General features: G+C 38.1%; 1 protein-coding gene and 1 pseudogene across 1 annotated transcript; both read left to right on the top strand.

Moving 5' to 3' along the window:
• The first annotated feature begins 2,213 nt into the window (after window positions 1-2,213).
• Window positions 2,214-3,170, top strand: LOC103750376 (olfactory receptor 14A2-like). Its single transcript, XM_008853424.1, has one exon. The coding sequence runs from the start codon at window positions 2,214-2,216 to the stop codon at window positions 3,168-3,170; it is 957 nt and encodes a 318-aa protein (XP_008851646.1).
• Window positions 3,171-21,675: 18,505 nt separating this feature from the next.
• On the top strand, window positions 21,676-22,569 carry LOC108491780 (annotated as a pseudogene).
• The last annotated feature ends 3,941 nt before the right edge of the window (window positions 22,570-26,510 follow it).

Raw genomic sequence — 26,510 nt, 5'->3', positions numbered from 1 at the left:
GCTTGAACATACAAATAATATATTAGAATGTATTGGTAAGTACTGAAAAGCAAATTACAGCCAATATGTTATGAGAAGGAGAAATATTCAAGAAAAAAGGTGAATTTTAATGGGGTTACCTTATGTGAATCCTATGCCCTGGGAAGCTTTGCTTTATGGAGTCCCAAGAAATTAGGAACTGTGGATCTGCAAGAAATCAACCAGAAAACATAATGGTGAGTGGCAGGACAAAAATGTCATCAATATCACTGCACTGGAAATTACTGAGAAGATCTCCAAAATTATAGAGGGATGCCAGTGCAAGAGCCATTCTCTTCCGCAATGGTTCCTGAGCCCTGGGTAAGTGGGGTTTAATATAGAAGGCCTATCCATGGACACATAATCTGCAATCTCTTATTCTTCACACCTTGACCAGTTGTGGCCTTTTTTGTTCATTACCTTCTGTTGCGTGTAGAAACTTCACTTTTGAGAGTGAAGGTGTGTATTAGTATTCACTGTACCCCTGTTGAGCTATGTTCCATGAGCCTTAGCTCTCCAGGTTCAGCTGTAGATGTCTCACTTAGAGCTGGGCATCATTCATACAGGTATTCTCTGCCTGTGACCTGTTGTTGAACTCTGTAATAGTCTCTATCTGCTGTAATGGGTAGCTTTTTGATGAGTGGTGCATGACATAATTGTCTATAATATGAGGATTAATATTTAGCCTAAAGTATGAAATTACATTTGTCTAGAAGTATGACAGAGATAGGGTTTTCTCTGAGTCATAACCTCTCCATCAATGTGTATTTAGCTATGTTTATAGTGCTACACATTCTGCTAGGGCTGGTACATGAGCATAAAGAAACAGTCTTCCATGCCTCTGGGAACTTGGTTATATGAACATTCAACAATGGTGACAGCTGTTCAGGAAAGGTTTAGGGCATTGAATGAAGATCGTTGGTGGTACTTCAGTGACCTGGAATGGGACCCTGTATAATGGGGCAGGTGATAATAATGAAAATAGCTGCTTTTACCTTGCTTTCTTCAGTCTTGTAGGGACATGGTTACTGGCTTGAGGTGAACACCCTTAAAGAATAACCATGCCTATGGTCAGAGTTGTCAGCACTTTGACTCAAAGTTTAGGGCAATTGAACAGAAACAAAATGAAAGGACATATTCTAAGCTTTTATCATGCTGTTAAGCTACCCATTGGCCACTAGCAATGGTTTTAGAAAAACTAGCCCCTAAATATCTCTCATTCTTTGCTAAAGATTTGTAAAGAAACTTGTTCCAAAACCAGTTGATAGAAATGTCCAGTAAATTGGCACAATTCCTTATTTTCAAAGTTATAATCCTCTTATAGAGAGGTAAGGTTGAGTCAGCACGATTAAATGAAAGTCTGACATTTTATTTTTAAATATTTTTTAATTTACTTTACTGTATTTTTATTTATTGATTCATGTTGATAAATAATAATTGTACATGATATAAGGTAATGTGATATTTTGATATATGCTCAAATTATGTAATGATTAGGATAGTTTATATGCCTATCATCTTACCCATCTATCATGCCTTATTTTTCACACATTAAAAGTAATTTTCCCTAGATAATTGATATACTCAATACTCATAAAATAGATTACTATTAAATGTAAACAAGCCCACCCCAAAATTATACTATGAAAATTCTTACACAAAATTATCATAGTCACATCCTTAACATAAAATAAGTCCAATTGACATTCATATATTATTAAATGTGGTTAATTTAAATATATATTTGCTGTTGGTGTAGGTCAGTGGTATGAAAACAAGCTTAGCATACACACAGCCATAAGTAAAATGTCTAGAAGAAAATACACAGGAGAGAAAGATATAAAGAGGGAGGAAAAATAAATATTGTTGAATGAGAGACTGAGAGAGAGAGAGAGAGAGAGAGAGAGAGAATCTGGCATATTCAAGGTAACATTGCCATAGAAATGATGTAAATACAGTAATAATATATGAAATTCTAAGAAAAAGAAAGAGAAAGGAAAAGTTACAAAAGTAGGAGGGATAAGAATGAGAGGGAGAGAGAGAAATACACAAGAATTTAATTCAAATGTACAGGTATTTAAGGTAGATTTCTGAAACATTTCAACTTAGCCTTACTGTTTTTGTGCAACTCATTGAGACAGTGTCAATTCTTTGTTCATTTCTCATCACCTGACATGCAGTGAAAAGAACCCACTATGTCCAATGTCACTGCAGTGACCACGTTCATCCTTCTTGGGTTCTCTGATGTCCAGAAGCTTCAGACTTTGTGTGGAGTGCTCTTCCTGGTGATGTACCTGGCAGCCCTAATGAGTAACATCCTCATCATCACTCTCATCACCCTGGACCTGCAGCTCCAAACACCCATGTACTTCTTCCTGAAGAATTTGTCCTTGATGGATGTCTTCCTTGTGTCAGTCCCAATCCCCAATTTCATTGTCAATAGCCTAACTCATAACAGTTCCATTTCCATCCTAGGATGTGCCCTCCAGATACTATTAATGTCTTCCTTCTCAGCAGGAGATGTATTTGTCCTGACTGCCATGTCCTATGACCGCTATGTAGCCATCTGCTGTCCCCTGTACTATGAGGCCATCATGAGTGATGGTGCCTGTGTGCTGATGGCGGGCTTTTCCTGGGCCACTGGGTTATTTCTTGGAGGTATATACACAGCTGGCACATTTTCCATGTCTTTCTGTGGCTCCAATGTGATCTCACAGTTTTTCTGTGACATTCCTTCTTTACTGAGGATTTCCTGCTCTGGTACACTGGTGGTCATTTATACAGGTATTGGAATTGGCATGTGCCTAGGCATGTCATGTTTCATCTGTGTTGTGATCTCTTACTTTTACATTTTCTCAACAGTGCTGAAGATTCCTACCACTAAAGGTCAGTCCAAAGCCTTTTCCACCTGCCTGTCCCACCTCATTGTTTTCACTGTTTTCATTGCAACTGCTTGTTTTGTTTATCTGAAGACATCACCTAATTCTCCAATTACAGACAGGCTGTTTGCTGTGATATACACTGTTCTGCCTCCAGCCCTTAATCCTGTGATTTACAGCTTGAAGAATGCTGATGTCAAATGTGCTCTGAGGAGATTCCTAGAAAATGCCTGTTCAAGAGGCCCATGCCACTCAACACTGAAAAGTGCTTGATAGTCTCACTCTACCTCACAGGTTGCAACAAAGTTTTAGAATTTTTATCTTTAGAAAGATGATAGCAGATTCTCACAATATTAAGCACTCATGAGGTAAGCTGATATTTGATTTTGTCAGGTTCACATATGGAGTCACCATGTTTTTTTGTTTTATTCTTTTACAAAGCCTTCCTATTTAAGAACAATAACTGTCTAAAATGATTGTGCTTTTCAGTTTACATTGTTATTAATTTCGAGTACGTTTGTGTTTATGTGTTTGCGTAATGGGTAGAAATCATGCCAGAATTTGTGTTGTAGTCAGAGGACAACATTCAGGAGTCAGTTCTCTTCTTCCCCCATGTGATTCCCAGGAATTTAACTCATGAGGATAGCCATATATGAAATTATATGCTCATAGTCTATGTCCCTGGTAAGCAAACTTCTTTCCATTTGTTTATATCCTTTCTCTGGCCTTGTCTGCTGCTTGCTTGTTGCGTTACAGTTTCTTCTCTCTGAAGTCAGACTCAAATAGTTCCTTTATGTGTGAACAAGTCAATGATGGAAGAAACCACCATTTATCCTGCCTAACACATGCTTTAAGAGAATGGGATGGAAAAGGAGGTCCTAGAAGTATGAAGAACAGTATATGAATGAAAGCAGTGATAGAAATACTGTAAACCATCTGAGTATGGAGTATATGTAACAAAGTGTAGCATACATAGAAAAGTATGTGGTAAATAACATGGGGTCTTTGGAATGAGACTGTCACCCAGAAGCTCCAAGTATTTGGACTTTTGTCCAGAGTCAGTGGCACTGTTTTGTGAGGTCTTAGAAGGTGTGGTCTTGCTGAAAGAAGCATGTCACTGGGGGCGGACTTACAGAGTTATTATGCTTTGCTGGATTTCCAATCACTCTCTGTTTCCTGCGCCTGCTGGAAACAGTGAATGCTCCTCTAGCCACCTCTTGCCACCATTCCTCCCCACCATTATGGACTGTAATCCTTCTGGAACTATTAGCTAAATAAACTCTTCTTTCTATAAATTTCTTTGGTTGGTTTTTCTTCTTTCACAGCAACAGAAAAGTAACTAATACAACACAAAAAGTAGTCACAAGATTCTTGGTATAGGGCCACTGGGCCTTTAATTTTATCCAGCTTTGACCCATTTCCAAATTTATTTATTTGACCCACTTCCAGTTTATTATGTGTATTAGTGTTATTCCTGCATGTATGTAAATTGCACCCATGTTGTACAATGCCCGTGAATGATAGAAGAGTGTGTCAGATCCCCTGGAACTGGAATTCATGGGCAGTTGTTAGCTGCCATGAGTGTGCTGGGATTTGAACCTGGGTCTTCTCCAAGAGTAATCAGTGCTCTTAATGCACTTCTCCAACCCTTCCCTCACTTCCAATCCTATAAGTGCTTTTCTCTCTTTAAAAGTTATCCATGTTTACCTGGTCCAATGCCTTTATCCAAGAAAGAAGTGCCTGAAAATTCAAGCAGGTACCTATCACACCTTATCTATGGCTATAAGTTTGGCTAGCCACCATGCAGGCAATATGATTTATGGCTCTAACTTCTTAAAAACTTTCTACTCTGTTTCTCTTCCTTTCTTTGCATACCCATTTCACTTTACTTGGAGCACTACTTGGGCAAACTCCTAGGGAAATGACAAATTAGCAACCTGGGTGGCATCAGATGCAATACATTCATTTCCCCTTTTTTAGCCCTATAGCTCATCACATCTGATTGTGGGGTCATCAGGGATTGAAAGTATATACTGATTTTCACCTTGCCCTGCTGGACCTAAGGGCCACAAAGCACATGGACCCGATGTATCTGGGCAGCACCTGGGTCTTCTCTGAGGACACATGCCCCTGGTGTAAACTTCTCATGAGGTATCACATCCCCCTTCCAACTTTCTAAAAGTAACTGGCCTAGGAGTTGGGGAGATGTTTCAGTATTTATGATCACATACTGTTCTTGCAGAGGACCTGGATTCAATTCCCAACAATCACATGGTGGCAAACAACCATTCATAACTCCAGTTCCAGGGGAATTTGACACCCTTCTCTGACTGCCACAGGCATTGCATGACATGGCTGCACTTACATCCATGCAGGCAATACAGTCATACACAAAAAGTAAAAGATAATAAATTTAAAAAGTAATTAGACTCATGCATGTGCAAAGTCCCATTCCTTTACCCCAACACACCATGGAAGCATGTTGCAAGACACCTTACTAACTGTCTATTGCTTATAGGCCAAGCAGACAGCAGCAGTGCTGTTAAATAGTAGTTATAGCAAACAAGGCTGCCAGGATGACAATGAATAAATTTGAGTGGCCATCATGATACTGACATAGAGGTTAAGGATCCACATGGCAGTCCTGTGCCCATAAAAATTCAAACATCATGGTTCCCCCAAACATTCCAACACTGATGGTACTTTATTTGCCCATATTGACTGTCTTTATTCCTTTGTTTCTCCCTTTCATTTTCTGCTAGGCCTCCTGGGATGGTGGATTGAGGTACTGGCCAGTAAGTAGAACAGTGGCAAATCATTCCTACCCCAAGGAGATCTCCATGAGATGTGCCCTTGTTCAAAGGTTGTGATTAGGGTCTGAATGAGGAGATGCCAGTGGGATGCAAAAGCTGACTCTACTGATGAGAGCCCGAATGCCGAGCAGCTTCATATATAGATTTCACAAGGGTCCCCAAGGATCATTTTCACCCTTCTGGTCCAAAACATGATAAGGTTTACGTTTCAAGTCTGAGATATAATCTCAGTAGAACCAGAGGCCAAAGATCAAGACACAAGCAACTAAATCACCTGTCAGCTACAACCTCCTACATTATGTACAGTTAAACTTGTTCTAGCACTGAGGAGCACAGGGAACTTGTCAAGTCAGGAAACAACTTTTCACCCATCTCCGCACACCTAGTTAACTTTTCTCTGTACTTCCTCATCACTCTCCTGTGTTACTAGGCTTTATTTCTGCTTTGTCCTGTGCTAACTGTAACCATCTGGGAAGAAATCAAGACATGCTAAAGATACATTTGAGCTTTTCTCTCTGGCTATCAGAAAATGGAACCTATGAAATAGGAATTTCCCCAGAAATCTTAAGTTGAAAAAAGAAAAAGGCTGATGTCTGATACCAGCAAGAGGGGAAATGTGTTTCCTGGGAAAAGACTGACAGTTTTTCATGACTTTTCAATACTTGGGATCTATCTTGACACTACAGGTAGAACAGCTATCTCCATCTTGATTTAGGGCAATGTCCTTTGATTTCTGTTTCTATGATAAACATCATAACAGAAAGCAACTTGGGCAGGAAAGGGTATGTTTCAGCTTATGCTTCCAGGTTGCAGACTATCACCAATGGAAGTCAGGGCAGGGAACCTGGAAAAGAAACTGTAGAGGAACACTGGTTAAAGGATGTTTCTCTGTCTCATGCTCAACTAGTTTTCTTACATAACTCAGAAACACCTGCCCAGGTGTGGTACCCTGCAATGGTTGGGCCCTCCCAAATCAGACATCAATCAAGACAGTGTGTAAAAATAAATTCACTCCTGGAAGGCACATATGACTTCCAATTCACTTCTCCCACTGTCCATACCACAACCTGAAGCAAGAATTCTCCAAACCTGCCATTTGGAGGATCTTAACAAGTTTATTGGAGTTGCTAACTGAGTTTGGAGTGCTGGTTTATTTACAGAAAAGTGGGTGCTCCACCATTCATGACTGTGCTCAAAACTTCACACCCAAACATAAGTCCAGTGGCTTCCCAACAGCCACACAAAATGGCAAGAGACTAGCCTCCAGGTTTTCGTTGCTTATATATTCATAGGCCCTCTTGTTCAAGCAGCTAAGATCAACATATTGGATAAAAGAGGTAATGGGCTTGACTCCTTCAGCAGAATGTGAGTAGGAAGTGGGGCCATTACTTGTTATCATAGTGTCAGAGGAAAAAAACTGATGTTATAGTTATCATGGTGATCCCCCCCATTCCCACAGGGACTCAAGACCAGTAGGGCCTGTTTAGACAACATGTGCTAATATGAATTTCTGCCATGTGCCAAGATGGCTCAGACTAGACACCCAGAGAGCTATGCTTCAGCACAAAATGGCTCTTCCTGGCTGTCTGGGAACCCCAAAATGAACAGTGTTGTAATCATTTATATTATCATTCCTAAGAAGCCATCCATGATAAATCTCCTGTACAAAGTCCTTGTGAATAAGGACACGTGCCCATACCTGGAGGCCAGCTGCCTAGGGCCCTGTGTGCCCAGGGAGAATAAAGCATGTTACATTTGCTAGTGGCTTTATGAATATTCTTTAATGTCCTGGCTCCCTCCATTCCTCTGTTTCTGGTCCTACTCAGTCTCCACACATATACCCATATCTGTGGTAGCTATGGCATTGTTAGTTGAATAAACTTCTAAACCAACAATCTTTGGGCAATCATTAGACTCCCCATCATGTGAAATCTATACTCAGATTAAAAAAGATTCCCCTGTTTAGGAATAAGTAGGGTTGCAAAATATCAAGCAATCCTTCTAGACAACTCACGAATCACTGAAATTCGTGGAGTGCCAAATCTTGTCTCATTGATGTCCATGGAAACTTTTTCTATCTTGGCACCTTTGTGTACTAATGCTATCTCCTGTGCCACGTGACCTGAATTAAGTGACCAGGCCCTGGAAAATTTGGAAAATATGGTTTACTGGTGAGAGTAGATATGTTTCAAATGGAGAACTTAGGCAAGATTTGAAGTGGTCAGCAAAAGAGAAATAATTGAGGCATTCTCAATATCTCCTCCATCTTGGCCACAAAGGCTAAACTAATAGCCCTAACAACATATTAATTTTAAGAGAGGGAATAAGGATTAACATATATACTGATTTAAAGTGTACCCTCATGAAGCTGGAGAGATGGCTCAGTGGTTAAGTGCACATATTACTCAGGGATTACACTTGTCTGGCACCTCACAACTGTATGTAACTCCAGTCAGGAGACCTGACATCCCTTCTGATCTTTGCAAGAACCTACACTCATGTGCACATATGGAGCCATAGACACACACAATTAAATAATTAAATATTTAAAAAAATAAAAGAAAATATGCCTTCATGATCTTGCATACCCATGCTGCCATTCGTGAATAATGACTCATACAATCCTTAAAACATAATCAGTTAATTTTATACCTGTTAGAAGCCATTCAGTTTTCCATTCAAAAGGAAGTCATCTATTGCAAGAGCCATCAGAGAAATTAGGCAAACAGAAGGTGAAGCACACACAAAGGCATCTTTAAGGATCACTTGTGATTTATTTCTGTTACCTCCATGTATGAATGATATGCAGTCAAAGTAAAAAACCAGGTAAAAGAATGGGCTTCAGAACATTGGGGCAATCAAAGGGGATCAGGGATCTCTTTGGTAAATAAATACCTATTGCAACAGACACTGAAATGGGGGATTTGAAGAAATATGTGATTTATTCCATTTGGAGACAGATGCCTGCCTAAGAAATTAACTGGGCTGCTCTTAGGAAAACAACTGACCAACAAAGTAAAAAATGCATATGAAGCCTGCATTGTCTGCATACATAGCAACTCCACCTATTCCAATTCTCTCCTTGATCTTGAATAAATCCGAAAGAAAATTACTTATTCAGATGAGGACTGGAAAGTAAACTTTCCACATGTGCACCCTGGCACCAGCTTCAAGCTGCGGTCATCGCCAGCAGCAGCTGCTCCTTCGTTCTCATGGGTTTCAAGGCTGCTCCTCTGCTCGCCCTGGGCTGAGGCAGCTCTTCTGCCTGCCCTGGGCTGAGGCCACTTTTCTGCTCATCCTGTGCTGCCTCCTGTCTTCGCTGCTTCTGCCTGGTCCCAGACCCCAGGGCTGGTGTGGAGACTGTGTCAGTGGAGCCGCATTCAGACACAGGAGACCAGATTCAGTGACACAGGTCTGCTTTATTGCAGGAAGGCACAAGCTTATATAGGGGTTGTGGTCCAATCACAGCACAGCAAGTAGGATACCTTATTAGCATAACAGACTTAGCATCCTATTAGCATAACAGACTTAATGTCCTATCACAGAATAAAGGGTAGGATGCCTAATTAGCATACTGGGTTTCAGATTACAGAGATTCCCAGAAACCATATGACCCTGACAGTTGTAATATCATCCTAGGCTCAAGCCTGTCTCCCACAATGGTCATTAGGCTTAAGACTGGGTTGGACCAGTGATTGATTTCTCCGTTAGCATTTTGTATATAATCATATAGTACAGGTCAATTCCTGCTCTATTGCTCAAGGACCTGTATACAGAGTATGTCCTATTTTCAGCAATAGGGTTCTATCTTTCAATTCTCAGAGATGACCAAGAGCTCTGGCAACAGCCTGAATTATTTTTGGACTCTCTTAGACCACTCTCACCAACCACTCAAATGGAAGACTTCCTTGTCTGGTGCTGTGTTCTTTGCTATACAGCCCCTGATACATATATGCACTAATGTACTTAAAACCCTCTCAATGACAGTGAACTCATGGGTGACACTGTAAACACAGGCAAATATATGTGGTTGGAGTGGACAAAGATCCTAAAGAAAATCTTGTCTTTGTTGTACATCTAGACATGTGAAATTTTTTAACATATGCTAAATACAGATCCTTATATTTACAGACAAGTATGTAGTCCATCACTGATCAAAGAAGTTTCTTTTTGCAACATATGGAGGCTACTGCAGAATCTCACAACTGGTCAGAAACTGACAATATAAATAGGAGAGATGCCCAGTCCCAGGTGACACATCTACATTTGAAATTCTACACCTAAGGCTCATTATACATAGTAGAATGAGGGGTAGAGAATACTAGTACATCTCTCAGCTCTCACCAGTGAAGCTTCCTTATTCACAGAGTGCAATGCACACAGCAAGTCACAACTGGTCTAGTTTTAAAGAATAACTCTATCCCACCAATGACTCAGGAACCATAATGGAAGAAGGGACAGAAAGATTGCAAGAGCCAGAGCTGGTTCATGAACATAGGGAAACAGAGATTTTCAGGCAACTGGAAGTTTGCAAATGTGAACTCATGGCAATGTTGGCATTGAGCACAGGACAAATGCCACCTCAATCGAACAAGAGTCCAGAGTGGAGGAGAGAAGTAGGTGGTGGGCCTATTCAGGGTACATTTGAAGACTGACTACTGTGGGATGAGGGAAATTAAACCTTACTTACAATCTCTAGACAGGCTGACTAGACTCCAGGGGATGAATTTGCACTAAAGGACATCTAGGTACAAATGCTTGGCTGAATACGACATATCATGTATGGCAAAAAGCATGAAGTCTGATGAGGGGAGACTTGAATGAGGAGGGGGTTCCAAATTTGATTAAGAATCATATGAAATTTAGAAAAGCATAATAAAAGTTGTTAAAATTTTTTTGTAAGAAAGACCAGTAAAAAGGTTGGTTCCTTGATGAAAGGGACCTTAACAAGTGGTCTTGAGAATCCTCATGACTGGAAGACCACTGGAAAGAGCTGAGTTCTTATCACTAAGATGAAACCTGTGATCCTGAGGGACAAGAGGATAGCACCTACACTTGTAAGCCAGTAGAACATCTGAAACTTCTCTTCAAAAAACAAGTAGCAACCTAATGACAACTGAAACATTCTATTATTACCCCTGATCTGACCCTTCTGCTTCTCTCTGTAGTAATCATAAATGTGAACCAATGCATAGGGGCTTGCCTGATCCTGGAAGAATGATTAATTTTCCTGCCAAAGTCAAGGGACTTCAAATATTCACCCCTGCTTTTATTGACCCCTTTTTTCAATATATATTTTTATTTAATTTTAGTGCATTTCATACACCTTAATAGTGTTTAGACCCATTTCTCCCCATCTGCATTACCCCAGAGCCCCCCTCACTGTGTTTGATGCATTTTGTCATATGTGTTAAGGTTTATCCAGTCGTTTGTGTTCCCTCCATGTAAGTTCATCCACTGGGGAACCTTGTCAGACTCTAGCATCACTCACTTAAAGAACACCAACTGTCCCTCACGCAATAGTGCTCATCTGTCAATGGATCCTTGGCTAAGATGGGGTCTCATGCCCCTTTACCGAGCTCTATGCTAGGTTTTTGTCTGGAACTGAGAGTAGAGAAGAAACTAATGCATTTCTCAACTCTCACCAGTGAAGTTTCCTCATGCAACAGACAGCAATTAACACAGAAAGCCACAACCAACAAAATGAGAGAATAAGAATCTGCAGAGTGTATGTCCCTGGATAAGACTCTTATATTAGATCTCATTCATTCAGGGTTCAGAGACTATTGTGGAAGAGGAAAGCAGAAAGATTGTAAGAGCCAGCAATGTTCGAGAACCACAAGAAAAGAGTTTTTTAGGATTCTTGGAACTTGTTCATTTTTCCCATATGCAGGAAACATATAGATTAGTCTGGAATACCTGGCTTCCCTTCTGTGCTACCACAAGAAACATAGATAGCAAGTGAGAAACCTGCCAAAACTGAATTGTGAAGAAGTCTAAGTTGTATGATGGTTTTATCTTTTCTGTAAACCATGAGAGATGTGTCTTCATTTCTGTGGATTCCTCACTAGAATAATACACATGAACTTGTAATATCAGGAATTATCTAACAACAGGAAAAACACAGTTAAGGTTACCTATCTAGAATATAAAGGGAAATAGAAAAAATATTATGAAGACTTAATTAAACCCCCTCCTATGCATCTGTATATCTACCAAAGTAAAGCCTTGTAGGGATAAATTCACCCAATTATGGTTCTCCAGCAAGCAGAAATGACCTTACAATGGAGAGCATGAAATTTTGAAAGCAACCATAAGCAAATACTCTCCTAAAATACATATATGATAACATTATTCTCCAACTAGATTTGTTTTGTAAAAGATATGATAAGTGGTTTAGATTCTTTAAGTCCAAATTTTTATGGAGTTAAACAAGAAACAATAGAGTTACCAAAAGAAAAGCTATTGGAAAGTGACCATTTTTTCAGAGTAGAATGATAGAATGTAACTTACAGCAGAGCCATAAGCTTCCTTAAAGGCAGCCAAGAAGACATAAATTCCTCAAGGTAGGAAATGGCCCAAATTGGCAGCTTGGCCTTTGATCAGGCTTTACCCACTGGCCAGTTCCCTGACAGGCAGAGACTGCTTTCAGAGTCATCCTGCTGTGCCAAGATATAACATGCCTGCTCATCCTGAGAAAATAGCCTCAGGAAACAAAAAAACACACTCAACTTGACACCTGAATTTGAGAAAATTCCTTCAGCTACATTCAGCAGAGTTCCTATATAAAAACCAGATTGATCTGCTTATTCTTGCTGATGCTTTGCCATGGACAGCAGAGGTCATATGCTGTGTTCTGAATAAAAGGAACATATTCCTTAACAGTTGCAGTTTTAGCTCTGGCTCTTATTTCTTAACTTTAGACTCCTTCTTTTTCAGCTCTCCTAAATACAGCAAGAATATTCCAGATATATTAACAATTCCTCTTGGGCAAGATTTTTCTCTCCATGAAAGAGAAAGCTGGGTTCCAAGGTTCCAGTTTAACTCCTGCCCTATGTAGATATGTAATATATAGGGATCAATGCATCTTCAATGTCTTTTCCAGCTCTGCCATCTCCAGGAAGAAAAATCATGAAGGCAAAGATTTTATATATATATCACAGGAGATTTTCAAAAATGTCAGAAATGCTGGGAAGGAGGAATTTGAAATTTAAATGTCACTGATGGCTATGCTTAGAGGCTTGTCTGTAGTTCTCCCCTATATTAACCATAAATAAAATGGTGATGCATTATTTCTGTACAAATAAACTCAGTAAATCATTTACATGTCCTATCAAGCTATTTAATTTTGCTACACTGAAAATCAGATGCTAAAAATATAAAAGAAGGAAGGAAAGAAGGAAAGAGAAAGAAAGAAAGAAAGAAAGAAAGAAAGAAAGAAAGAAAGAAAGAAGAAAAAGGAAAGCTTTTTTAAAGAAAGAAAAATGGCAAATAATTAAATTTCTTTGACATATAAATGATGTATAAATGATTGTTTCAAGAATTTAAGGTCAACTTGCCAGTCTCTGAATAATCAACATTTGAAAAAAGGGAGTTCATAGTAAAAACTCAGGTTTAATAACTGACTGAAAATAGGATTATTTGCTGACTGGCTTCTTGAGATGATAAAGCAGCTTCTAGACTCCAAACTCTGTTTTTAGGACTCTGGAACACAGTGGATTTTAATGCAGTATAAGTTAAGCAAAGGTTGATAAGACCTTCAAGGAGACAGTAAAGTTAATCAGGGAAACACAACTTTCAAATGCCTGTGCTGTCACACTTGGAGATGATAAGAATGACTCCTAATAAAAATTAAAGTCAGAAGAGCTTAGGCCAGTGATCTACAAGTCATGAAAGAGCACAGATGCCAGTTCAGACTACTATACCCAACAAAACTATCAGCTGCAATTGAAGGAGAACGGAACACTTTCCATGATCAAAATACATTGTAAAGAATTTATGCTCACTGGAGGAAAATTTCTCATTTGAAAGTTAAATATATTAAACTTTGAGAAATGTATTCTCATACATTAGTTTGTATCATAATTCTACAAACACAAAAGTTTAATATGCATATTCTAGCCAGGTGTGGTGGCACGCACCTGTAGTCCCAGCACTTGGGAGGCAGAGGCAGGAAGATATCTGTAAGTTCAAGGCCAGCCTGGTCTACATAGTGAGTTCCAGGACAGCTGGGGCTACAAGGAGACCCTGCTTCAAAAAGACAAAAAATTATATTCTTTACTAATAAATCATGAGTAAGTTAAATGAAGCAAACACTACTTTCCATTTCTGAAATAGACAATTCTATGATGAAAACTATGAAAAACAAACTGTGGGAAATAAGTGCAGGAAGCTGTGCAATAGTTATAATTTAAAGAGATTTCTTTGTGTGCAAATTAGTCTTGACAAAAATCTAAAAAGCTTATTTCACAACTCTTCACAGGAGTAACATTTTTTTTCACATCGACAGACTTTTGCCATTTAAAAATTTTAAACTTTTTCATTGTTGAATGTTCAACTCCATTTTATGAAAAGAATATCTCAAATCTATGACTTTGAACATTTTCTAAAACATCAACTGTGCTATAAATTATCTTTGATACTTTGGTCCAGTGACTAGAAATAATGCATTGTTCATTTATCCCTTAAATTCAATTTTCTTTGATTTTATTTGAATTAGGGGACTGCTAGGAACGAAACAACTCTACAGGAATGTCAAATACATGTTCTATCACTGAATTGCAACTCAGCTCTTTCCTTTCAGTTTTAGACTTCTCTAGCTTTTTTATTTCATGTGGCCATTTAACCTGCAATATTCATTAAAGAAAAAAGAACTACTACCTCATTTTATAAATTGTTATAAATGTTCAATATATGTACAAACCAAATAAATATCCAACCCTTCTCTAGTAAATCCACAATTTATTTACTTAAATAGTTGAAAAGTTTCTGAGATTGCCTATTCAGAAAGATTTAGCCAAGGGCATGTCTTTTAGAAGTGGCTCTAGGGACAGCTGAGAGAAAATTAATTGTATCCCAAAGGATTCATCTCTACATAATCTACAGTTACTTAATAGCAAATTGCTTTCAGTATGAAATTTATTATGACAAACTGAGGAAGATGTGAAATACTGAAAGAAAAGTTGAACTAGGCAGGACCAGGTGGAACAAATAAACAGGAAACAGATAAATTATGGAGAGTTTCAACAATCTGGAAAAATTATATTTATCTAACAGTGACAAATGCAAAGAGAAATAAAGTATATCACATGATAATGAGATAATCAAAAGGATGGCTGAAGAAGGATACCCAGGTAGGAGAGGGAGGGAGAGAGGAGAAAGAGAATAGCTTTAACAAAAATAAAATATAGTGCTTTTAAACAAGGAACATCATAAACTAATTAGTTGTGAAATGTGATGTCAGAAGGCAGTGTGTGCCATTTCTGAAATTCATAACAGAAAGAGCTGCAACTGGCTAAGTAATGGAGTTGTATTACACTCAATATAATCTTTTCCAAGTCATTCTCTTCTATAATGATAAATTGATTCTATGTGAGAGATTCACTATAGAAGGTGTTGATATTTCAAATTTCCTGTATATCAGAAACACCCTAAATATAATTACCTTTGATAAATAATTCCTGTTTCTTTGAAAAAATTCTTACATATTTAAAATTCAAACAGGACACCTATAATTAATTCAAATTATTTATCATATGCAATCAGTAAACTGTTTAAAACACTACTTCTATGAACTAGAGTACCTTGTTAGTTAATTTTACTTAGGTGGTTTTTCAAATTTTTTATTGAATTTTTGTGATTTTCATATGATATGGCTTGATGGTATTTAGATCCCCTCCCCAACCTGCACGTCTTTCTATTGCTCCCTGCCCCTTCCCAATTCACTGTACCCATGATATGTAAAATGCAGCCTACAGAGTCTGTTTGTGTCCTCACATGTATGACAGCTGGCCTTGAATTATCTGTGTAATCAGGTCAGCCTCAATCTCACATAGATCTGTCTCTGCCTCCTTAGGGTTGGGGTTAGAGGTGTGTGCCACAAGCCCCTGCAAAAAGTATCATCTTTTGTGACCCATGAATCAGATGCCAGAAGGACCTGTGAAAAACCCTGAAAGCATTGCTTTAAAGTTGTATGAAAATTTAAAACAATTCTATTCAGCATGCCAGGCATTTTAGCATATGCCTCAATCACAGCACTCAAGAGGCAGAGGCAGGTGAATAATTGTGAGTTCAAGGCCAGCGTGGTCTGCATAGTGAATTCAAGGCCAGCTGGGGCTACAGGGAGAACCTGTCTTAAAAAATATATTCAATTGCAAAATTGATTACTGTGAATATTTCTAGGGAGTAATTTTCAAACTTTATATTTAATACAAATTCATTGGACTCTCATAGCAGGTATTGCAGAAAATAAAGGAATATTTTTTTATAGTGCCATGATTCTAGAATAAAGTATTCAGGACTATTTGTCACAACTCCACGTTGGAAATCTTCTTTAGCCTCTGCATATTTGTGTGACCTTGTGTATAAATTGTCATAATGTCTACAGAAAGCATAGATCTCATTACAAGTGTGTATAGGGGATAGGTTATTCTGGAGCCAAATATGAGTGACCAGGACCTGGGGGCATAGATTAATACTTAGTTTATTCCAAATACTCTATTCCATCATGATAACAGTTTCCTGGAATGTTTACAATAATGGAATGAAAAATGTCATAAATCAAGGTATCTTTAAAATACCTTGGAAGGAACATCAGATATGCAGGTTAGAGATTAGTGGTAACATATACAGGCTTCAGATGTCATATGAAGTCATTTTAGTCTTTATGTTAATGTGAAAGCCGAGAACTCTTTGATCTTTTCAAAAAGGATTTTACCTGATAATTAACAATATATTGAGGCAAACAAGTGGTTACAATATGAATGAGGCTAATGATACCCAAAATATTTGGCTCTGGGCCTGTCACATTGTGTTCCCAAAAGATATAGAATTTCTAATATGTCCATCAACCTTGTAGAATCTTTAGCATAGGTGCAGCTTTTATTTTCTGAGAAATTCCACTAATGACAGCAGTAAAACAAAGGTCATAAGTTGTATGAAGGTCATGTTGGGTATTAGCTAGTGACTGATATATCAGTTTTCATTCAGTTGGCTACTGTTCAGGAGGAAAGTAACATCTCATTGTAATGCATATCACTTGCATTAATGCAACAAGAATAGATTAAGAAAAGAGATAACAAATATATTTAATGCAAATTTCATGAGGTGGGAATATTCAGAAATTAAGACCCAAAGATCAATACCCAAAAATAGTGTATTTTCATGAACCTCATGCAATGATATGATGGGACCAAAAGATAAAACGATAGTGGGTATAGAAGAATTCATTGTTTGTTTGCTGAGACTCTACTTGTTTACTTATGTGATGTTTCTTCACTGTCATTACTTGTAAATCTTAAGGAAAAAAGAGACAAGAGAGCCACCTTCCTGTGCCAGCGGTTTTCTCTATTGCCTTCCTCTTGAGAAATCCTTCAGGCCAAGATGCCATAGTTTGAGGTATCATGTTTTGAGATTTAACAGCACTTCTAGGTGTCAATATATACTTAATATGATATTCCTTTACTATTATTTAAAATGAATAATAACAAAAGATACTAACTTTTGACATTATCACTTCAACAAGAAAAAGTTGTTACTCTGACAATTATATAAATATTTGTGAAAGAGACATATGTTGAACATAGTTAAATATCATTTTAACAATTTGGAAAAATACACATCATTTAGCATTTTGTCTTCCTAATGAGTATCTTTTCTTTATATGTCTTCTCTGCATCAATGTTAATATCTAAAATCATTTTTCTCTAACAGGATAATTAATAATATAAATTATTATATTTTTGTATATTCACTTGGTTTGTTGTATATTCACTGGCTGGAAATCTACCACAGATGGTAACAAGACAAATTACCAAAGGAAAAGTAGAGACACATTTATTAATATCTGCATCTCATATGCACATAGGATGGCTCACAGTAACAAACCCAAAAGGTAAAAATTTTTTTTACAAAAGTACCATGATAAAGAAAAAAGAATCAATGCTCTGAGGGATAGGCAACAGAATCTAGAGAAAGGCTAGATCCACAATATTTGTTATTTGAATTCCTCAGTACTCTCTGAGATGACAGTTGAAAGTTGCTTCAATGACAATGAGTTGCTCAGACCCTGGAAAAGAAGAAACTGCACTGAGTTTTCTTTATTTCTGTGTTTTCCCCCATTTCCTGACATTCAAACAGTAGCCTATCCCAGAGTAACATATGTTGGGGTGGAATATTGATCCTTTTCATTACATAACAAAATTAGAAAAGTTGTGTCAACTCTCTGCCTCTACATTGTTTTCCTTTCATTTAAATTGGCATAGAAAAAGGCCTGCGAGGTGGCTCAGCTGGTAAATTGCAACAAGCATAATGTCCTAAATTTGAATCCCCAGGTCCCTCATAAATGCCAGACATTGCAGCCTACATCTGTAATCCCACTATAAGGACAAGAAGACATGGGGGATCATTACCCAGCCAGTCAGGCCAAAACAGGAGTTCCAGGTTCATTATGAGACCTTGTTTCAAAAACACAAGGTGGAGTACTGGTAGAGGAAGACACCCAACACCAAACTTTGGCCTACATGAATTTTGACACTAGTAAGTACACCCACATACACATGTACACATATAAATAGTACACCAAATTCTGTATTATCTTCATTCAAACACCTGAATTTCAAATGTCCACTCTAGTCAGATATGAATTTTAGAAGAATAGATTTCCCATTGATCTGCTAATATCTGAGATATGTCCTCAAAATCAGTGTGTAAAAGTTAACTAGTATATTTATTTATTTTTTTATTTTTATTTATATTTATTTAGATTTTTTATTTTATGTGTATAAGTGTTTTGCCTACATATTAGTAATATCACACATGTTGTATAATGCCCATGGAGGACAGAAGAAGGCATCAAATTACCTGGAACTTGAATTAAGGAATGTTTTTAACCTTTCTGTGGGTTCTGAGAACTGAAGCCGGGTCTTCTGAAAGAGTGCTGAGTCATCACTCCCACACCATAAACTAGGATTTTTTTACAAATGATGTGAAGTGACTTTCTGCTCTTCATGTGCTCTAATTTCCCAACGAGGAAGAGATATCTCTAATGCAGGAAGTCATCACTTATATTCAATGTTCTATATGACTTTATTATATTTGTAGTCCTCCTCCTCATCATCATCATCACCATTATCATCATCATTATTACTTAGAGAGAACAATGTATCATACCATTAAACATAGTAAGTCAGTATGCTCATTTGAATGAAAATGTCCCCCATAGGCTCCAAGAATTTGGACATTTTGTCCCTATATGATGATGCTGTTTTAGATGGTTTTAGGAGGTCTGGCTATTCCGGAGGAAGCAGGTCACTGGGGATGGGCTTAGAGAGTTCTTAAGCCTTTCCATATCTCCAGTAGCTCTCTTGCTTCCTGTGTCTGCGTGATGATGTGAGAGCTTAGCTTCTGCTGTTCCTGCTCCAGCCACCTCCAGCCACCATGCCCCCCTGCCATGATGGACTGTAATTTCCCCTGGAACTATAAGCTCAAATAAACTCTTCCTTCTATAAATTGCTTTGGTCAGTGTTTCTAACACAGCAACAGAAAAGTGACTAATACAGTAATTGGTACCAGAGTGTGGGCTGTTGGCTGTGTAGAACCTGACCATGTGGGGTTTTGAAGAAATGTGGAAGACTTTGGAATTTTGGCCTAGAAAAGCGGTTTCTTGCTGTAAACAGAACTTAACAGGACATTCTAGTAAATGCTTGGAAGAAAGTAGTGCTAAGAACAATGTAGTTCCAGAGGGAAATAAAGATTTAAGCAGAAATTGGGATCTTTGGGCAAAGAGTTTGGCTAGAGATTTCCCACAGGCAAAAGGTTGCCTGAGGCTAAGTTGAAAAGCCATGGACTCATTTCTTTGGTGGAAGAAACTTCAAGACAGCCTAATGTAGAAACAGTGACATGACTATTAATGGTGAATATTATGCAGATCTATAGTGAAAGAGAGCAAATGGAGCAGAAAGGAATACAGTTTGGATTGATAAAGAGCACTAAGAAGATAAATGTTGGAGCCCTGGCATGTGATGGAGAGGATTCCAGTTTATAAGAGATTAAAGTGATTAAGGAGATTAAAGTGATTATGGAAGGGTCTAAGAGTCAAACTTAAACAATGGAGAGAATGCCTCCAGGGCAAGATCACATCCAGTTAAGCCTACAACTTGTGAAAGGAAAATGCTGCAGGGACCCCTGAAGAGAAAAAGCTTCTAAAATGGATAAAGAAAGCTGGAGTCCAGCCCAAACTTGCAGTCAAACTTGGCATTGTTGTTCACCTGGGGCTGGCCTTAGAGACATAAAAGATGCAAGAGTGAAAGGGTGATCAGTTCTTCTGCCACAGTTTCAGAGAGCCCCTGAGGACAGGTAGCATGTAGCACGGGTTCCCCTGCATAGAGAAGGCCCTGATAGGCCATTATGTGAAGCTGTGAAGATGAAGCCTGGTTGGCAATGGAGACCCCAAAAAGACGTCTGTGATGCCAGAGCTGTGAGGCATCTGCCAAGAAGACCTACATACAAGTTGTAGCAGCCCAAGAGAGAGATGCGGCTTGCATGAAGCAAAGGTAGAGAGGTTGAGCCATCTAAACCCTTTGAAAGTAAGGTCCCAGAAGTTGGATGCGGAGCTACTGGATTTGGTGTTTTCCCTGCTGCTTTTCGGTCTTGTTTTGGTTTGGTATTTCCTTACTATGCTTCTATTCCTCCCTTTTGGAATGGTAATGTGTATTCAGTTCCACTGAATGTTGGGAGTATGTAATTTGTCTTTTGATTTTATAGAGGCTTACAGTTAAGATATTTACCTGAGTCTCAGAATAGACTTTGGACTGTCGACTTTTGAATAGTAGTGAGATTGATAATGACTATGGGGACTTTTAAAGTTGGACTAAATGTATTTTGCATTTTATATCATCATGAGCCTATGGGGGCAGTATGTGGAAAGTGGTGGTTTGAAAGAAAATGTCCCCCATAGGTTCCAAGTGCTTGGACATTTTGTCCCCAGATGATGGGAGGACTTAGAAGGTGTGGCTTACCTGGAGGAAGCACATCACGAGAGGTGGGCTTAGAGATCTCCAGCCATGCCAGATCTCTAGTCACTCTCTTGCTTCCTGTGCCTGCATGATAATGTGAGAGCTTAGCTTCTGCTGCTCCTGCTCGAGCCACCTCCAGCCACCTCCAGCCATGCCTCCCTACCATGACAGACTGTATTTTCCCTGGAACAATTAGCTCAAATAAACTCTTTCTTCTATAAAGAACAGAGAAGTGACTAATACAGACATTGACGATAAAAATTATTTGAAATGAGTTTTTTTAATTGTATTTGATTACTAAATATTTCTTTTGTGCACAAACCTTATGTTAGAGAATCAGTTTAAAACCTGAAACTATCGAATTTGATTTTGATAATTTAAGTTAGGCAAATTTCTGAACAGTAGCAGTAACAACAATAAAAAAAATCTATATTTTTCATTGAAATGGCATATAGATGGTATGCTAGATGGTAGTTTGAAACATAGTCTTTTGTAGGCTGGCAATGAAATGTGATGGAGCTAGAGATTAGATTTGAAATTTGGGTCTGCAATGTAACTATCAGTAAAATCTTTGCAGAATCCTGGACATTATTAGCATTTTAATTTCCTATATTTTCTCAGTTGTATTAACACATGTCCCATGTCTCAAAGGGCAGACTTCCATGAATCCACTTCTTTTCATCTTTCTAGGCCTCAGTAGGAAATGTCTGTTGTCTACTGAAAATCAACAAAATGATTACATATAATGGGAATCTAACACAAGACTTTCCATGCTAGGTTTTCCTCAGACTCAAGCTCTTCAGCTTTCTCTTTTCATGCTTGTCTTGGTGAAGTACATCACCAGGATGGAGAACATCAGTGGTAATGTGGCAATTTTGCTATTGGTGAGCACCTCTCACCAGTTACCCCCCATGTACATCTTTCTGAGAATCCTCTCATTCTTAGATTTATGGTATACCATGCCTGCAGTCCCCAAGCCTTGGCCATCCTAGTGGGGAGGATCCAGACAATTTCATGTTCCTGGTGTCTTTTGTAGATATACCTGGATTTCTCTTTAGGCTGCAAAGATTATTTCCTCTTGGCAGCCATGGCTTATGACTGATAATTTGCCATCTGCTCTCCTCTATACTACCAGGCATTCATGAACTGTCTTGTCTTAGCGCAGTTGGCTCTGGGGTTCTGGAACTGTAGCTTTTTAGCCATTGATGTGCCAGCCAACCTCATTAGCACCCTGTCTTTCTGTGGCACCCCTGCCATCAACCATTTCTTCTGTGGCATTGCAACCTGGATTGCCCTGGCCTGCACTAGTACACAGGCAGTGGAATTTATGGCTTTTGTGATTGCTTTTTTGTTACCCTGAGTTCCTGTTTCATTAACTTGATCTCTTATATCTACATGATCAGCATCATCCTGAGGATACCTTCTTCTAGTGGCCAAAGCAAAACCTTCCCCACCTGTTCCAAAATTTTCCTCCATGTTCGCACCTCCATCAAAGATGCTTTGCATTTGACCAAAGCCATCCAAGTTCTCAATACAGTGGTGACTCCAGTTCTAAATCCATTTATCTATACACTCCATATCAAGGAATTCAGAGAGTACCTGTTTAAGAAATGGAGGAGAGCATAAGCCTCCTGTGGTGCAATGGACATATTGTTAGAGGGATCCATCAGTGATGCAGGAATTACAATGATTATATGCATCTCTTAAGTGCCATAGATATGTTGTAAATGGGCTGCATCACTGATATAGGGATTACTGTTTTTGTAAAATGTTATCACTTACATAAAATTTTCATAGACTGCTGTTTGTGAAATAAGGGCTACGAGAAGTTGGACAAGTTTAACTAAATAAAAGCATAAGTGAAATCCAAGTGAAGAATCATTTCAAGATAGAATTTTCCCTCTAAAGAAAATATAGTAAGATAGAAACATACGAAATGAGAAGCTTATAGGTACATTATACAACAATTTTCTCTTAGGGACACTGAAATAAGAAAACCAAAATATTTCTGATATATTATATACAGAAATACATACAAGTTTGAGTAGGGTAACAGAAAGTTCCTGTATAATGTTATATAAGCCTTAGAACAGAAATATCATGGATTATGATTACTAACCAGTCAATATGATTAGAATTGCCAATAATTTTACTTTAAAAATGAAAAACAGCTATAGTGTTCTTGGAATCTAAAGTCCAATGATCTGGTTCTACCAAACAAAAGAGGAGCCAGGAGATGGTGAGAAGAAATGGAGTTTTATATCATTTTGGCCAAAATGTGGAACAGATAGATTCTCAGCTTCCCTCCACTTTACCTGTAGCATTCCTACAATTTATAGAAAACTTAAAAACAAAGCCAGACAAAACACATGCAAATTCAGGTATGAAATAAGTTATCAGTGCACTGAGGTAAGTCTTTTTCCTGGAAGACAGTTCCTCATTTGGTGATAAAAGACCTATCAGCCCCAGCAGGTAATTTCTGGAGTCTGAGTTTTTGACTCTCTCACATAATTATTTTCTTTTTTCCCTTATCCATTCTTCATGAGTGAGGGGTTTACATTCTATCATTTACTGTTGGATTTGTTTATAGATTCCATTAAGGACTCCTGAAATGCATAAGCAAAAATTAAAGAGTTATATGCCTGTATCTGAGAGAAACACCATGTGCCAAATTCAAGTAGGAGTCGTTCACAGATCATGGGATAACAAGAGGTTCAGTGTCAGGTAGGCATGCATTAAATATTCTTAGTCCTCAACCTCTTGGCCTCAGTAACATTTTGAAGGGCTGGCACAAGTGACCCGGTTTTTTGTTGGTAGTCTGTGAAATAGCTTTTGATTCTGACACAATGGTGTCACCATACAAAAGACCAGGAAAACTCAAGCAGACAAAACCCCAGAATGGAACTGTGGATATGGGCATGAAACCCCAATTGCATTTGAAGAATTATTGATCATTACTAGGTAAGGAAGACGTGACCTTATTAAAGGGAAATACTCTACACAGGTTGACTATACCACAGTAGATAAACTTGCACTGCAGAAAGTCTGAAGGCTTATTCTTTTCTTCCATAATCCTAATTAAGATCTGTTCGATGTCACTGGTTTGAGTTTCTTCTCCTTCATGTATGCCTATAATACATAGTTTCAGTCAATTCATGTTGCTCCAAGTATCCTGAATATTTCATTCCTGTGTTTTTGAATTTTGCAGTCTTTGCTTAAGGAGTCCACATTTTCAAATTTATCAGTCAGTCTTGATATTCTGTTTTCCATTTCATTCATTCTGCTTGTGAGACTATCTTCTACTGTTTCTAATTGGCTTATTGCTTTGTTTTGTCCTCTGTTTCATTTGGGTTTTCTTCACTATTTCTATCTGTCTAGTGAATTTGCTTTTCAAGTTATGAGTTGTTTTTGATATTTCATTAAGCCACATTTCATTGGGCTTCAGTCAAAGGTTTATACCTTTCTTCTTTGAGTTCTTTGAGTTTTTTTGTCTTTGTTTCCTTGAAGTTCTTTATGATATTTGCAATTTTTCTTTTAAATCCTGTGTCCTGGGGTTCTACAAGGTTGTTCTCAATGTTCTGCACTTCTATAAGACTCATGTATTTGTTGGGCGTTTTCCTGGTTTTTCATATTGTTTGTGTTTTTGCATCGCCCTTTGGGCATACAGCTGTTCTTTGTTGGTTATGTGTTCAAAAGGACCTTCTAATATGTTTTTGTTTAATTTAATTTTGGGTCTTTTAATATTATTATGAAACATGGTTACATTTGTATTAGTATGAAAGAAAAATTGGTCAGTATTTCAGGGTCTTGCTGAGTAGAAGATTGGTCAGAGTCCTGATTGATTAGGTCTGTCACCCTGATCATGATGCTGGGAAGTTAGCAGTGAGGTGACCACCTGGGAGGAAATCCAGGTAAGAAGGCTGATCTCATGTGTTCAAAGGCTAGTTGGAGGTGGGGGCAGTCTGTGAGGTCACTAGGGAATGAGACAGAAGAACTGGGTTGGCCTGGGTGCAAAGGATCAAGAAGTAGTGGGGGCTTCTGGACCAAAAGGGTAGTCCAGAGGTCTGGGGTGACAAGAGAAGAAGAAGGCCTGTGTCAAAGGTGAGAAGGAGAATGGGATGTGGGAGCTGAGAGAATGAATCAGGTTTTGGGATTCAAGGCACAGTGGGCAGGGTCAAACATATCAGGGAAGGAAGCTGGCCTCAGAAATACAAGGAAGATTGGGGGTGGGGACAGCCAGTGTGGAAGACTGGTCTCAATTGTATAAAGGCAGGTTGAGGTTGGGGGCCGGCTGTGAGGTCTCTAGGGTAGTACACTGAGAAATTGGATTGGTTTGCTGCAAAGGATCAGTAAGCAGTGGGGGAATATGGGCTAAGAGGTCTAAGACACCAAAAACAGAAGTGGGCCTCTGCCGAGGGCTAGAAGGTGATTGGAATGTGGAAGCAGGGAGATTGAATCAGGTAGTCCTGTTTTATTTTATTTTTGTTTCTTGGTTTTTTTGTTGTTGTTTTGTTTTTTTGTTTTTTTTTAGTTTGGAAATATTTGATTACTGCTTCTATCTCTTTTGTTGTTATGTGTTTTTTTCAAGTATTGCTTCATTTTGTTTTCATTTTGGTAAACAATATGTCTAGGAATTCAAGCATTTCTTTTATATTGCCCAGCTTACTGGAATATAATTTTTAAGATGTCCTTATGTACCTTGGAATTTCCTCTGTATCTGTTGTAAAGTTTATTTTTTTAACTCTGATCCTATTAATTTAAGCTCTCTTTCTCTAAGTTAATATGGATAAAATTTTGTCAATCTTCTTAATCGTTTCAAAGAGCTATATGTTTCTTTGACTATTTGCATTGTTTTTTTTATTTCCATGTCAGTCTTCTGGGTAGTTTTGTTCCCCCACCACATTCAACAGCATCAATGTTATGAACATGAGGACTCTCTAGGGTTTTTTTTGGTAATATTAATTACAAACTTAGGTCCTTAATATTATAAAAACTCCTCTTTGGACTGCCTTCTTTGTGTCCTATAGATTTCTCTATGGTAGTAATTTTAAATTCTTTTCTTGATTTCTTCCTTGACCCTTGTTAAATTCATTAGTGTTTTGTTTACTTTCCATAAATTCCTGTACATTCTGTCACTCCTATTGCTGCTGATATTCAGCTTTAATCTTTTCTGTTCAGAATACACGATGTAATTTCAGGTTCTCTAAATCTGTTTCCATTTGTTATGTGGCCTAGGACTGCTAAGAAGAAAGTTTGTAATTTACTGTTTGGATAGAATCTTTTGTAAATTTCTGTTAGATCCCTTTAATTATTATATCATTTACCTCCAAGGATCTTCTTTTTAGGTTTTTTTTTCCTGGATAAACCACCTGTTGGTGAGTGTGAGTGACGTAATGAAGTTATCCACTATCATCGTGTTTAAGTCATTCTGTGATTTTAGATCTAATTATGTTTCTTTTGAGAAACTGCATGTCCCTGAATTTGATACATACATATATGCTTATGAATTTAATATATTCATGGTAGTTTTATCTTTTAATGAGTATGAAATATCCTTCATCATCTCT

Source organism: Nannospalax galili, unplaced genomic scaffold, assembly GCF_000622305.1.
Source record: "Nannospalax galili isolate Female #2095 unplaced genomic scaffold, S.galili_v1.0 scaffold627, whole genome shotgun sequence".
NCBI lineage: Eukaryota > Metazoa > Chordata > Mammalia > Rodentia > Spalacidae > Nannospalax > Nannospalax galili.
Note: the sequence above shows the minus strand (reverse complement) of the source record. Positions and strands in the feature narration are given on the sequence as shown.

Bases quoted from the DNA above. Each gene is read 5' to 3' on its own strand.
- LOC103750376 (XM_008853424.1), top strand. From the start codon at position 2,214: ATGTCCAATGTCACTGCAGTGACCACGTTCATCCTTCTTGGGTTCTCT.